The following is a 13,540-nucleotide window of genomic DNA, read 5'->3' on the forward strand; positions in this document are numbered from 1 at the left end:
GATGAGATCTTGCATCTGGCCTCGATTTCGAATATGGTAGATGAGGTTCTGAGCTGGCCCATGGTGATCGTTACTGTGTGGGATAGATGGATTTGTAGATATCTTGACTTTTGTAGGAAGTGATACATAAGTGTAAAGGGTCCATTTAGCTTTTTATGTTTTAAATAAGAGAGTTTGATCGAGTATGCTTGTGCTTTCTAAGTTAGGAATGTAATTTTGCCTCTTTGTAGGAAGCGATACATAAGTGTAAAGGGTCCATTTAGCTTTTTATGTTTTAAATGAGAGAGAGAGAGAGAGAACTAGAAGTAGAAGTAGAATTTATTAGCGTCCTCGGGGGGCCAAAAATGACCCATGGGACCCGTCTCGATTTTTTGGAAGATTTTGTTTTTTGGAAGATTTTGAGAGAGAGAGAGAGAGAGAGAGAGAGAGAGAGAGCGTTAATTTCAGTTTTTTGGAAGATTTTGTTTTTTGTTTCTTGACTTGCTTGTTTATTTTTGCTTAGTCACCTTCTTCCTTTCTTCTTTATTTCTTGTTTTCTTTCTCTTTTGTTTATTTGACGTATTTTAGTAAGCACTGGGTTCACCCAAGAGACTCCGTAGGTCTTTAGAAACCGAGTATAGCTGCTTATGCTTGGGCATTGATGACGACATAAGTGTTGCTTTGCTTGCTAAGTATGTCTTCCTTTTGTTTTTCATAAAAGTTTTTGTTTACCTCTTTTTTCTTCTCTTTCATTTTTCCTTTTATTTTCTGTGTAGATTTTTGGTCTTTAGAACAACAAAAAATCTCAATTTGTATGATTGGACTTATTCTAGTCTTACAAAGGTATATAAAAGTTTCCTCACTTGGTTGGAGGAAATTCTACTTGTGGAAGGCCATTTTGGTTGCATGGGGCTGCTGGGGGAATACTCAAGTCCTGTGAGTGTAAACTTGCCATAGGTCATAGTGATATGGTGAGAGATGATTGATCGATTTACCTTATGATTGGAACATTCTGGTAGCACGTGCATACCCACATTACTCATGCCCCTCAAAATGTAACCTGCATAGATGACGAGAGAGCTCTCCAAGCTAGTCTTTGTCTGCCCATGTTTGTCATGCTGTACCGTGTGACAGTCTAGGTAGGTGATGATTTGGAATGAGGCATTTGTGTCGATGGGTCTCGTTGTGAACTTGGCCAAGATAATGTCACATGGAGACTGTGGAATGCATCTCTATCCCTAAATCATACGAGAGAGCATCATGAGGTGTAACCTTTCCAAGTATACATAGGATCAGACTATCTGAATTTGTGTCCCTTCAAGGGTGAAAGTCTCCCATTGAAGCTGAGCCTCATTGGTATCAAAGATCATTACCTTGGTTTTACTGACATTGACCTTCATGCCTTGACTATTACAAAAGGTCTATATCATTGCCAAATGCATCTGTAGTCCCTTTGTTGTGTCTGAGATCAACACCTCGTCATCTGTGTAAAGCAAGGTACATACGAGGGTTTGTGCCAAGATTATTCTAGGCCACCTAGTGTGCCCACAAATGATGTAGAGACTGAAGAGGGTAAGAGATAAAGGGCACCCTTATTTTGCCCCAATGGTGAAGGTCACCTCCATTGACAATCCATGTGTGGTGTGTACCCTACTTGTAAGTCTCCCATAAAAAGCCATGACTTCCCAATATCTAGGGTTGAGAGTTGCGCGAGTAGTACACTCTGTTTTCGGTATCTGGCTTCCTCAATGAGGGCCCTTAGAGTAAAAAAGTGGTCCAGTATGGACTGATCTCGTCGGAAGCTGCCTTCCAATTGCTCAGATATATGTGCTCTTGGTGCACTCACTGAGATTGTCACGAGGGCGTGATTTCTGGCACATGCATGTTGGCGTGCATGTAGGCAGGACCCTGGGAAAACAAGGAGTGAGGTCTGTTGGAAGGGTCACCTCCCCATCTGTAAGCCCCCAAATGAGGAGAGCATAGGGGAGGGAGACCTAGGGCAAGGTATGCCCAGAGAGAGGGCGACAGAAGGTACAAACAGGCCTTGCACCTGGCGACACATGGAGGATGACTTCAGCAAGGGGACAGCCACTGTACGGATCAGTATGGGCTGCTGTAGGGCAGTGTACGGAAGGTGTGCAGCGTGCACCAGGGTCCAGACAAGGGCTGAGCGGAGGCGGATCAGTAGCAGCATGGAGTCGCACTGTTGCAGCAGGTATTAGGCAGGTCTATGGCCTGCAAATAGGGCTGGCAGGTGGCACATAAGTTAAGAAGTTTGTGATTCCACACCCCACATCACACTGTGTGAGCTCCTGGGGCATTACTATGAGGCTTCCACTGTGCGTACCCTCTGTTGGGTAATTTCTAACAAGGTCATGGGTTGCTTAGATCATATTTTTTAACAGCCTTCTCCCCTATAATTTGGCAAAGTTGTCTAGCTCTCTGAGTGTCCTCATCTAGAGTGACTGCAAAGGATAAGAGTATGTGGAGGTGCTTTTAAATAAGTTGGATATTCTCTTATGTAGATGAAACACAAGTGCCATCTACCTTTCTTAAAAGTGTATGGTTGGCCATACAGTGTGGACACCAAACATTTTCTCTCCGTGGGTATTGTGGTGGTTGAGAGACACGCAACTTTTGCTCGATGGCCTGCATCATTTCATATTTTACTCTTAGGGCCATGGCTTCCACTCTGTCCTCGGTGGTGCGATCTTTGTTGGAAGTGCTTCCCTTCTTTGAAGATTTCTTGTCACGATGTCCTTCATAGATGTTAATAATAAACTCTCTCTCTCTCTCTCTTGGCTAGTTTGTATTCAGTAATATGCAAGAGTCAAGTATAAAAGTTAATTAGATTTCTAGAATAAATTTGATAATCTGACCTTGTAACTAGTTTGTGAATCCTACTAAGTTTGTGATGGCCCCAAGAAGACTCGGAAAGATGGTCTGTAGTGTCATTGGACACTATGAATGCTATCAGTAGACACATTAGAATTCTTGGGAAGTGGAATTCAAAACCTTGTACCAATAGATCATGGACTAAAATGATTAGTATATGGAAACTAGCTTTCATAGCAACCTTACCAATTTGGATTGCATGGTCTAGCCATGTGGCAGCCCACGTTTTCATTTGCCCCTAGCCCCCTCTAGTGGGGCTCTATACCAATGTCCTAGCTTGAAAACTAAGGTACTTTGCCCCCTTCTTGGTCCAAACCACAAAATTGCTAGAGGTTCTAGCACATCATGGAAGGTCGGAGAAAAAGAAACCACTAAGAAAAGAGGGCAATGGGTGACGGGGTGGTGGACGTGAGATTCCGTTGCGGCGTTTGCCTTCGTGGGTGCTGTGTGCTAGCAAAAGGAGATCTTGGCTATTGGAGAGCTGCTACATGGGAGCTCTCGGCTGGTGGCAGATGCTGATAGGCTGTTGGTAAACTGAAAGGAAAGCATGGAATGAACACAAACTGAGAATTCTTGCTTATGGAATGAAGAAAGGTGAGGTCCTTAAGTAGGCACCTCTTACATGATCACTGACATCACTGATGACCTCTGAGCTCCACAATCATCTCCTCAATCTGCTCCTAGATTCTCTCAATCATCCTATGTGGCTTCTACCACCACCTAACAGTGCTTATGGGCACCTAACTGTGCCTCTAGCACACACACATAGAAACCAAGGTGTGCCTGGGGCATACACCTTGAGATATCCCAACATACCCCTCCTGAAGGGAATGCCTCAGGCTATGTCAAGGATACAGCTAGCACAAGGTGTCACATGCCATCTCATGGTGGTCATGGATCTATCAATGGCTAGGATCTCAAGCTAGCAAGGGTTCCCATGGGTGTAAGGTAAACAAAAGGGATACAAAAGACCTTCCAATGGTTATCTCCCTTGCATGTACATGCACACAATGTTTGCAGGAGGTACCATGGTGCAAAAACACATACACATGGCCTACATCATATGGTGACCAGAGGTGTTTACAAAACACACAATAGTTTATTTCATTCATTTTGGAGGACTATCCAGGCTGAGTACCTTGACTCAACAAAAAAGAGAGATCTGGAGCATACATGGAGATGATTCAAAAAGCATAATCTTCATAGGATGCCTCATCTTGTGGAGGCACATCAACTGAAAGTAGATTGGCATTTTCTGACTTTGAAGTTGCTTCCTTTTTTGCTCTACAAAACTTTTCATGATGATTGTTTTTGCCACAGTGTTTGCATGGATTGATCTTGAAGCAGTCTTTTGAGAGGTGATTAGTCTTCCCACAATGATTGCAAGGTGAAAACTTGCCCTTCTGGATTTTTATGGCATAGGCTGTGTCATTGCCTTTCCGGAGTTCCATGTGCCTTTCTTCTTCTTGAAGAGCAGAGATAAGACCTTCAAGATTAGGATTAGGAAGATTTTTTAAAGTGGTAACAACATGATCATAATCTTCAGGCATACTCTTAAGCAACACTGCCATAGCATCATCTGTAGTGATAGGAGAGTTGATAGAAGCAAGTTGAGTCATGAGACTCCGCATGTAATTGATATGGGCAGCCAAAGGAGTGCCACTAACCATCTTCAATTCAAAGAAAGCAATCTTAAGTGAGAATTTTGAGATGTGAGAGCTAGCACCAAAAATAATGTCAAGCTTCTGCCAAGCTTCTGAAGGAGACTCTAAGTCAGAGATGTGATGAATATAGTCATCTCCTAAGGCAAGAGCAATGATGCCATAGGCTTTCTCCTCTCTAGCAGGATCTCTTGCCGGGTGTGTCGGAGCTTAGGATTCTCCAACATTTGAGGCTGTTGAAGAAGAAGTTAAAGCCGGTTTGACAAGCCCCCAGAGGTTTTCCCTCATTAATGCAAACTTGACCTTCATTTGCCATGTGTGGAAACCCTTACCATTGAACTTATCCATATTCAAGATGGTAGCCATGAGAGGGTCTAACCCAGAATGGGCAGTGTCTACTCTCTTACAAGGCAAGAAAGAGTTGAAGAGCTTCAAAAAACAAGCATTTAGAGTAGCAAAGGCTTGCAACCAAAATCCATACTACAAATCAATGATGTTTTCACTTGCATGCTTCATAAAGGTGACTAAATGAAAGTATTCCAAGCAAATCTAGGTATAGCAACTTAAAAGAAAGTTGTAGCCACAGTTGTACTGATGCTTTTCAAAACTTTAAAACCTCAGAAATGCTAAAATAGCATCTAATGTAGCATCACACTCACAACCTTGTCAAAACTGTCCAAAACAGAGGCCTGAACTTGGAGGGCTTGTATCTCACTCTTCAAAGCAAAGAAAAGAGGGCTTTCTGAAGCAAAAGAAAGCTCATATACCAGAGAAGATCTAGCACAGAGGTTGGGCGAAATGGCGCGCTGTTTTGCCCGGGGGAGTTGCTGCAGGCTGAACCTGAGTTTTGACGATTTCTCCTTCGTTACTGAACCAAATGAGCTGAAAAATGACTCAAAATGTTCGTCTTGAGGTCGCCCATCTACTCCTAAGAGGGCTTGAGCAATGGCGCAGCAGGCAGGGAGTATTTTGCAACAGAAGAATGACGAAAAAATGCGCTGTTTGGAGAATGGCAGCCAGCAGAGACGTTTTTTTTTCAATTGCTTGCAAGTGGAGGTTCGCCAAAACGAGGGGTATCTCCAGCAGGAAGGGCTTGGAGAATGGCGGAGAACTGAGGGAGAACAAGCTTTAGCAAGATTTGGGAAGAAAGAGAAGAAATGGTGAAGATGAAGAAGATCTAGCACAGAGGTTGGGCGAAATGGCGCGCTGTTTTGCCCGGGGGAGTTGCTGCAGGCTGAACCTAAGTTTTGACGATTTCTCCTTCGTTACTGAACCAAATGAGCTGAAAAATGACTCAAAATGTTCGTCTTGAGGTCGCCCATCTACTCCTAAGAGGGCTCGAGCAATGGCGCAGCAGGCATGGAGTATTTTGCAACATAAGAATGACAAAAAAATGCGCTGTTTGGAGAATGGCAGCCAGCAGAGACTTTTTTTTTCAATTGCTTGCAAATGGAGGTTCGCCCAAACGAGGGGTATCTCCAGCAGGAAGGGCTTGGAGAATGGCGGAGAACTGAGGGAGAACAAGCTTTAGCAAGATTTGGGAAGAAAGAGAAGAAATGGTGAAGATGAAGAAGAAGAAAAGATGATGTGGCACAAGTGGGCTCAAGGAGGATCAAAGTGCTCTGATACCATGTCGGTAAACTGAAAGGAAAGCATGGAGTGAACACAAACTGAGAATTCTTGCTTATGGAATGAAGAAAGGTGAGGTCCTTAAGTAGGCACCTCTTACATGATCACTGACATCACTGATGACCTCTGAGCTCCACAATCATCTCCTCAATTTGCTCCTAGATTCTCTCAATCATCCTATGTGGCTTCTACCACCACCTAACAGTTCTTATGGGCACCTAACTGTGCCTCTAGCACACACATAGAAACCAAGGTGTGCCTGGGGCATACACCTTGAGATATCCCAACATAGGCGTCACGTGAGGTTGACAAGGAGCTGCACGTCATGGATGATGGTGAGGCTCTTCAGTGGGGGCTCGGAGAGTATAAGCCTGTGAAGACTTCTTGTGACGAATGGCAAAGGAGTCCTTGTACTGATTTTGTAAGGGTCTCTGCGTACAGACCATTAGTGCACATGTTCCAACTGCGTATAGGCTGTACGGGTTGTACCTATTGTGAGTAATTGTACGGCTGATTGCGTGTGGGCTGTACGGGCTGTACAAGCTGTGAGTAATTGCACGACTGTAGGGAGGACAGACAGGCCAGAAAGTCGGGTGTACAATTGAGGTACGGCTGAAGTACGAGCTGCAGCTCTTGGTTGGGCTGTGTGTTGGGCCAAGTGGCTCCTGGTTGCACTAGTGACTGTTTATGTGGCCATGTGAATGATGCTCTTCAAAAAGGGTGTGAAGTACATGGACTTCCTATTTGCCCAAGTTTCTAAGGATATAAGCTGTGCGTTTATGCTTCAATCCGTACTCTAAGCAGATTAATGATAAGTGGGCACTTGATGCAGCCACTGGAATCGTTTATTCTAAAATGGGATGCTAGAGGTAGTTCTAGGCTGAGTATAAGCCTTTTGGAACTGAAACAGATGCTGTTTTGCTATGCTTGATGGAGGATAATTTTCAGTGGGGATTATGCTATGGTTTGCCCAAGAGATAGTGTATATGCAGGCAGAGGGCACACGATTGGGACAGCCTCGTAGGCTGAATATACAGGGGTAGGGTATCTGTGTTTGGGATTGGAAAGTATCCCTGGTCCCTAGAGAGAGACGGGACAAGTGTGACTGCCTTAGTATTTTGCTGTGTTGTGATGCCAATTCTCTTATGGGAAACAAGTTGATCAGGATATGCGTCAGGATATGTGCAACCCATAGGGTAAGAGACTATTGGTCATGGCAGTCCTGAACAGTGGAGAAAGCTTATGTATGCTTTCTTGCCTTGCTTTGAGCAGATGGATGGCTAATTGGGCACTAGTGACAGCTATGGGGAACTGTGTGGCCAAGTGTGGTTACTAGTAACAGTTCCAGGCGTGCAAACTTCTTGGAGTAGGGATGAAGACCTACTACCAGGATTGGTGAGAGAAATGAACAGTAAAGGCTATGTAGGGTATGTGGATGCCCAATGGGATGTGGAATGCCCCAGATACAAGAAAGAATGTATCCTTTATGTAACCTGGAATTCAGGGCCTCTCACTTAATTAAAGAAATACTTCTTTGAAAATAAAAATAAAAATTAAAGAAATACTGAAAGGGACGCCAAGGTTCGGGGCCAATCTGTGTCTTTGTCTTGGTGCAGGGGGACTCCAGCTCCCAATCTGCAAGTTATACTTTTGCTGATTTGTTGATGTAACAGTGTTGGCTGGTTACTTTTTAGTTTTACTGCCCTTTAAATTATTGAAGGCTGGTTTCAGATATACATCTCAAGAGCTGATCCGTATACCTTGGCTACCAAATGGCCAACCATGATAGTCCCGTAGGTGCTAGCATCCATGGGATCCCTTGTGTTTGTAGGGAAGCCTCACAGAGGGCTTCATTAAAGGGTTTGGCTAGGATTGAAGCAAGGACATACCATGTGTGAGTGAGGAGTTCTGCATGAAGGCCCTCCGGATCCTTGGCCTTGCCATTCTGCGCATTTGTAATGGCTTCTTTCAGCTGGCTATGAGGAAGAGCATAGAAGTGCTGGCATGGGGATGTCTCCTAGACTGAGCATGAGTTGATGATATCGTAAACCCGCATAGGCTTTCCAAGACCCTAAGACTAGGGTCTTGGATAGGACATGGTGATCTAGTTTCATCCAAATTCTTTGTAATTACAGCTATTCAGGATGCTTAAGAGCTTTTGCTTGCATAGGCTTTCTGTTCCAAGTTCGAGCAGGAGGTCTACCTGTGGGAGGATTATGGGAATGTTCCTGGAAATTCAAAAGCTCTACCTGCGTGTCCCCCGTCTTGGCATTGAAGTTCCCTTATGAGTAAGACCTCCCTTCTATATGTGTATCTGGATGTCTTCATAAAGAGTCAAGAATGGTGAACATGTCCTCTCCTTGAAGCCACTGGCATAATCCGATGTCTGTGGAGAAAAATAGCAGGCTGCAATGTACACATTCACAGATAAGGGCCTCGCGAGTCCGTTTTTATCTGACTTGGAAAAGCAAATTTGTTATGATTCATTTTTTACAGATCAGTAGATTGCTTAAGGATTAAGTCTGTTGAGCAATATAAAGCAGTGACACTGTAGAACATTAATTTCCTTGTTCTGACTCTTGACCGGTTGTGCAGGGAGTGTAAGACTTGCAATGGCTGGGAGGGCTTGCGGTGTACAATGTGTCTAGGAGCAGGCCATGTGCAGTATAGCATCTCTGGACTGACAAAGTATAATTCTTTTTATTTTAGATAAAATTGATTATGTTGTACTATGCAGGCTTGGTATAAAGTCACGTTTTTATTGCTTTACACATGCCCATGGTATATAATCTGCTGGCCTGTACTTATTGTCTGAACAGCCTTGTTTTAGAAATAATACTTGAAAGGTGTCACATGGCTTGATCGTTGCATAATCTCTGCGTGCGTTTGTCAAATTGTGTTAATTGACTCTTGCTAGAAGCTAGGAGAATGAAGTGCCTATCTTATATTATAAGATCTTTGGTAATTTTGTTCCTTAGAATGTATTACATCTCAGAAGCAAAACATGAGAGAGCATTATTCTTGAAGTCTGAGAATCTACACGGTAGAACTCTACCCAGAAACAATCGAGTATAACATTAGGAGAGCCAGCAATGATGGGTTATCTTGAGCCAATCAAGGAAAGACCAATCTAGTGAGCATAATGCCACCTCATGGCATGGTATCTGTGCATAATCCCACAACCTCCAGGAAAACCTCTGTTTTTTGTTTCCATGTGCTTTTTTATTTGTTGGGAAAAGGCTCTTTTGTGTTCGAATTGCTGATCACAGCCTCCAAGGAGCTACACAGATTGGGAACCAACTCTTCGTCCATCAGCGAGTGTCCTCCATGTGAAGAACATAGCGATTTCAGCCAATGGTGGATATTTGACAAGAAAGCTATATTTGTAGTAGGGATTCTCATGGCACTGTGTGTATGTGTGTGTGCACGCGCATGTGTATGTATGTTTGCGTTTTAAGGACTAGTGTGCTTGTAATATGCAACTTAAAGTATGGCTTTTGTGGTGGAGCATGTGTGTGTGATGATCAGAACAGCAGTGTGATGTCAGTACAACTGTTAATAACCGTGCTTCCAAACAGATTTATTCAATACCTGTAACCTGAAACCTGAGTGCATAATAGTCTCAGTGTGTCGGGGGCTCAAGCTTTGTGCCCTGCATCTCTTTCCCTCAATGACAATGCTCGGACTAGATAAGATCCACTACTCATTTCACTCCACAAGAAGGGATCCAGGGAATTGAGGGAAGAAAACAAAGTTCAAGCTTGCATTCATGGGCCAGAGCTTGAATAGAGTGCGAACATACCCTGTCTTGTGATGAGACTGGCTAGAAACGTTTCTAGAAATGTGATTGAGGGATTTTGAAGGGAAATGTTTTGAATATCTCAAAGGATTTTTACCTAGAAACGTGCATAATCAATATTTGTAATACTATCTCACATGTCAAACTTATATTGTAAAGATTTAATTATCGAAGGCATCAATGATTATACTCTCTCTCTCTCTCTCTCTCTCTCTCTCTCTCTCTCCCCCCTGCTCTCCCCCCTGCTCTCTCTCTCCCGTTTCCCCCTGCTCTCTCTCTCTCCCGCTACCCCCTGCTCTCCCCCCTGCGCTCCCCCTGCTCTCTCCCTACGCTACCCCCTGCTCTCTCTCTCCTACTACCCCCTACTCTCTCTGCTACCCCCTTGCTACCCCCTCGCTACCCCCTCCGCTACCCCTTGCTACCCCCTGCTCTCTCTCTCCCGCTACCCCCTGCTCTCTCTGCTACCCCCTCGCTACCCCCTCCGCTACCCCTCCGTACCCCCTCGCTACCCCTTCTGCTACCCCCTCGCTACCCCCCTCTCTCCCCCGCTACCCCCTCCCCCCCGCTACCCCCTCTGCTACCCCCCCGCTACCCCCTTTGCTACCCCCGCTACCCCTCCGTTACCCCTCGCTCAGCAACCCCCCCCTCTCGTTTAAAAAAATAAATTAATTAATTTATAAAAAAAAAGGTCGGAGCTGCGAGCGGGGGTTCTCCAACAGCTCCGACCTACTGCAATCCCTTCTTTGCCCGCTGCTGCCTCCCCCATAATGAAGGGAATAGGGAGATGAGGACAGGAGACTAGGCGGGAGACCCTTCGGTCCAAATTTGCGTACGCGTGGAGATGGGGAAGGGGAACGGTGACAAGGCGAAAACACAAAAGCACCTCAATCTGGAGGACTTCAACAAACGCAGCAACCGGGGCGGTTTGACAGTATACAGCACTGCGGCCCAGAAGAAAGGGGCCCACCCAAAGTCCATGCCGCTCACCACATCCTTGACCTCTATGGTTAACACCACTATTTCACCACCATCCTCCGCCTCATCATCTACGCCACCTCTCTCCTCCCCCTCTCCTGCATCATCATCACAGGTCTCCTCTCCAGTAACCTCACCACTGGCCCCACCGGCCACGGCTCCACAGTACTTTCCCCTCGTATCACCTCTACCTCTCAGTCAGCCACCCTTCATCACCTCGTCCGGCCTCGCTACTCCTAGATACCACTCCCCCGCCCAGATCATGCTGTCCCCACCCTCAGTACAACCTCAGCAGCCCACCTTCATTCCAACCCCTCTCGAGATCGAGTTCCCATCTGGAGTAGGACATCTTAGGCTCCCACCAGATGCTTGGGACTCCCTATTGGCTGAGATACACAGCATCCGGGCCGGTCAGCACATTATACCAAAGAGCAGGCCTGATACACCCAGGAGCAGGCTCGCATTATACACGAGCAGGGCACCCTTATCCAGGGACTTAGGCATGACATCACACAGCTTCGAGAGGAGCTCGGGACCCTCAAAGCAGTGCCTGGAGGGACCCCAGTCACAGAGATGGAGGCACAGATAGCCACGATATAGTCAGCTATAGCAAAGACGACTAGATGGGTGGACGTGGCGAAACGGGAGCCCGCAAAGGCAACCGTTTTAGCCGCCATACAGGAGCAGCAGTAGAGGGCTTCGAAGGCCCTCAACATCCGGATACGAGGGATCACGCGAGACAGCACTAGCACCACTACGACGCCCATGGAGGAGGCGATCACCTTTGTGACCACTACCATGGGGGTCCCCGACCATGGCATAGAGGGAGCATGGCGTGTTGGGAGAGATCCCAACTGAGAGCAGCCCCTAGTCATTCGCTTCAAAGATTCACATGCTCGAGACAGCACCAACACCACTACGACGCCCATGGAGGAGGCGATCACCTTTGTGACCACTACCATGGGGGTCCCCGACCATGGCATAGAGGGAGCATGGCGTGTTGGGAGAGATCCCAACCGAGAGCAGCTCCTAGTCATTCGCTTCAAAGATTCACATGCTCGACTAGCGACACTCCAACGCCGAGCCGCTCTACGAGAGCATCCCACCCTGTCCATGGACGAGGATTTGACACCACTACAGATTAAGGAGCGACAAGTTCTTCTGCAGCAGCGGGATGTTGCCCGCAAAGAGGGAAAATGGATCGTGGTCCGAGATGGTAGGTTGTTGACCGCCGGCACCTGTCGGCCGTACTCCCTAGGGGGACATGGCCTATGAGACTCAGGTTTTCGAGACCCTAGATTGCACCATTTGGAACTATAATGGTACCTTATGGTCAGACCCAGGGAACTTCTCGGAGTCTTATACAGGACGAGACATAGTCTTTTACACGGAGACACACCAGAGCCCAGAGCGTCCACTACTGATAGTCAGTGGCTACACATGGGAGTCAGCCTTCAGGGATGAGACGAGGGATACAGGAGGAGTTCAAGGATCAGGCGGGGTCGCAGTTTTGTACAGGTCTGGAGCCATCTCCATTGAGAGGAAGGATGCACACTTCCGATTCATGTGGATCCGGATCCGATACACAGACACCCGTGACCTTTTCATAGCAATATGCTACTTCCTGCCAGACACATCCCACTTCGCCAGAGTGGCACGAGAGGAGGGTGAGACATCGCCATATGCACCCTTACATCAGGATATCCCAGACATTTCAGCCCGCGGGGAAGTTCTCCTTGTTGGGGACTTCAATGCCAGGACGAGCACGCGCCAGGCACCACTCCTGGACTTTGGAGACGACTCTATCATGCTACTAGACATGGACCAGGACGGAGTAGGTATGACCAGGACCTCATTGGACCGACACGGGCTTGTTACACCATATGGACACGCGCTCCTTGATCTGGGCAGGATGCATGATCTCATCATCTACAATGGGCTTGACCTATGGCCCTCCTTAGGTGGCTTTACTTACTTCCCACACGGAGGGGACACTAGTGTAGTAGATTACATCATGGGATCCCCTTCCTTCACTTCATGTATCACCAACTTCACCGTAGCACCACTCCCTCCAAGAGCTGATCACACATACCTATTCTTCACTATCGCCACCCCACGCTTAGCCACACCACACACACCACATAGGAAGCACGACACTTACCACGACATACACTTTTATCACAGCCTCTCACCGGCCTACTCTAGACGCCTAAACAGACTCCTAACCTACATCGATCACATACCACTCATAGAGGACCGTGCTGTCGTGATTAGTCGCACACTCCACGAGACTGCCCTCCAAATCTTTTCCCACACCACATGGTCCACTAGACCACCACCTCTTGGTTCTGTACCCTGCAACAATTGGTACGATGCGGAGTGCAAGGCTTATCGCCGACAGCTCCGACTTGAAACCAAATGTCACCTCCCGAACACACCAGACACGGTACGCAAGTACCGATGTCTCATACGTCGGAAGAAGCAGGCATTTCTTCGTCGAAATGAGGAGGAGCTGCTGCACATCTTATACATCAACAACTCTAAGGATTTTTGGCGGAGATTCCTTGAGCGTAGGTCTCCATCACCCCTCACCAACACGAGA

The 13,540-nt window shown here is 46.5% G+C and overlaps 1 protein-coding gene across 1 annotated transcript in view; it reads left to right on the top strand.

The window, feature by feature from the left end:
- Positions 1-13,540, top strand: part of EMB2737 (embryo defective 2737) — a 72,715-nt gene that overhangs the window by 19,828 nt on the left and 39,347 nt on the right. The window contains exon 3 of the mRNA XM_087401984.1: positions 8,760-8,852. Coding sequence (XP_087258110.1) covers positions 8,760-8,852 — 93 coding nt within the window. The remainder of the gene's footprint in view (positions 1-8,759; positions 8,853-13,540) is intronic.

This window comes from Dipteris shenzhenensis, chromosome 30, assembly GCF_047967505.1.
Source record: "Dipteris shenzhenensis isolate YYH24624 ecotype China chromosome 30, Dip_SZ_1.0, whole genome shotgun sequence".
Classification (NCBI taxonomy): Eukaryota; Viridiplantae; Streptophyta; class Polypodiopsida; order Gleicheniales; family Dipteridaceae; genus Dipteris; species Dipteris shenzhenensis.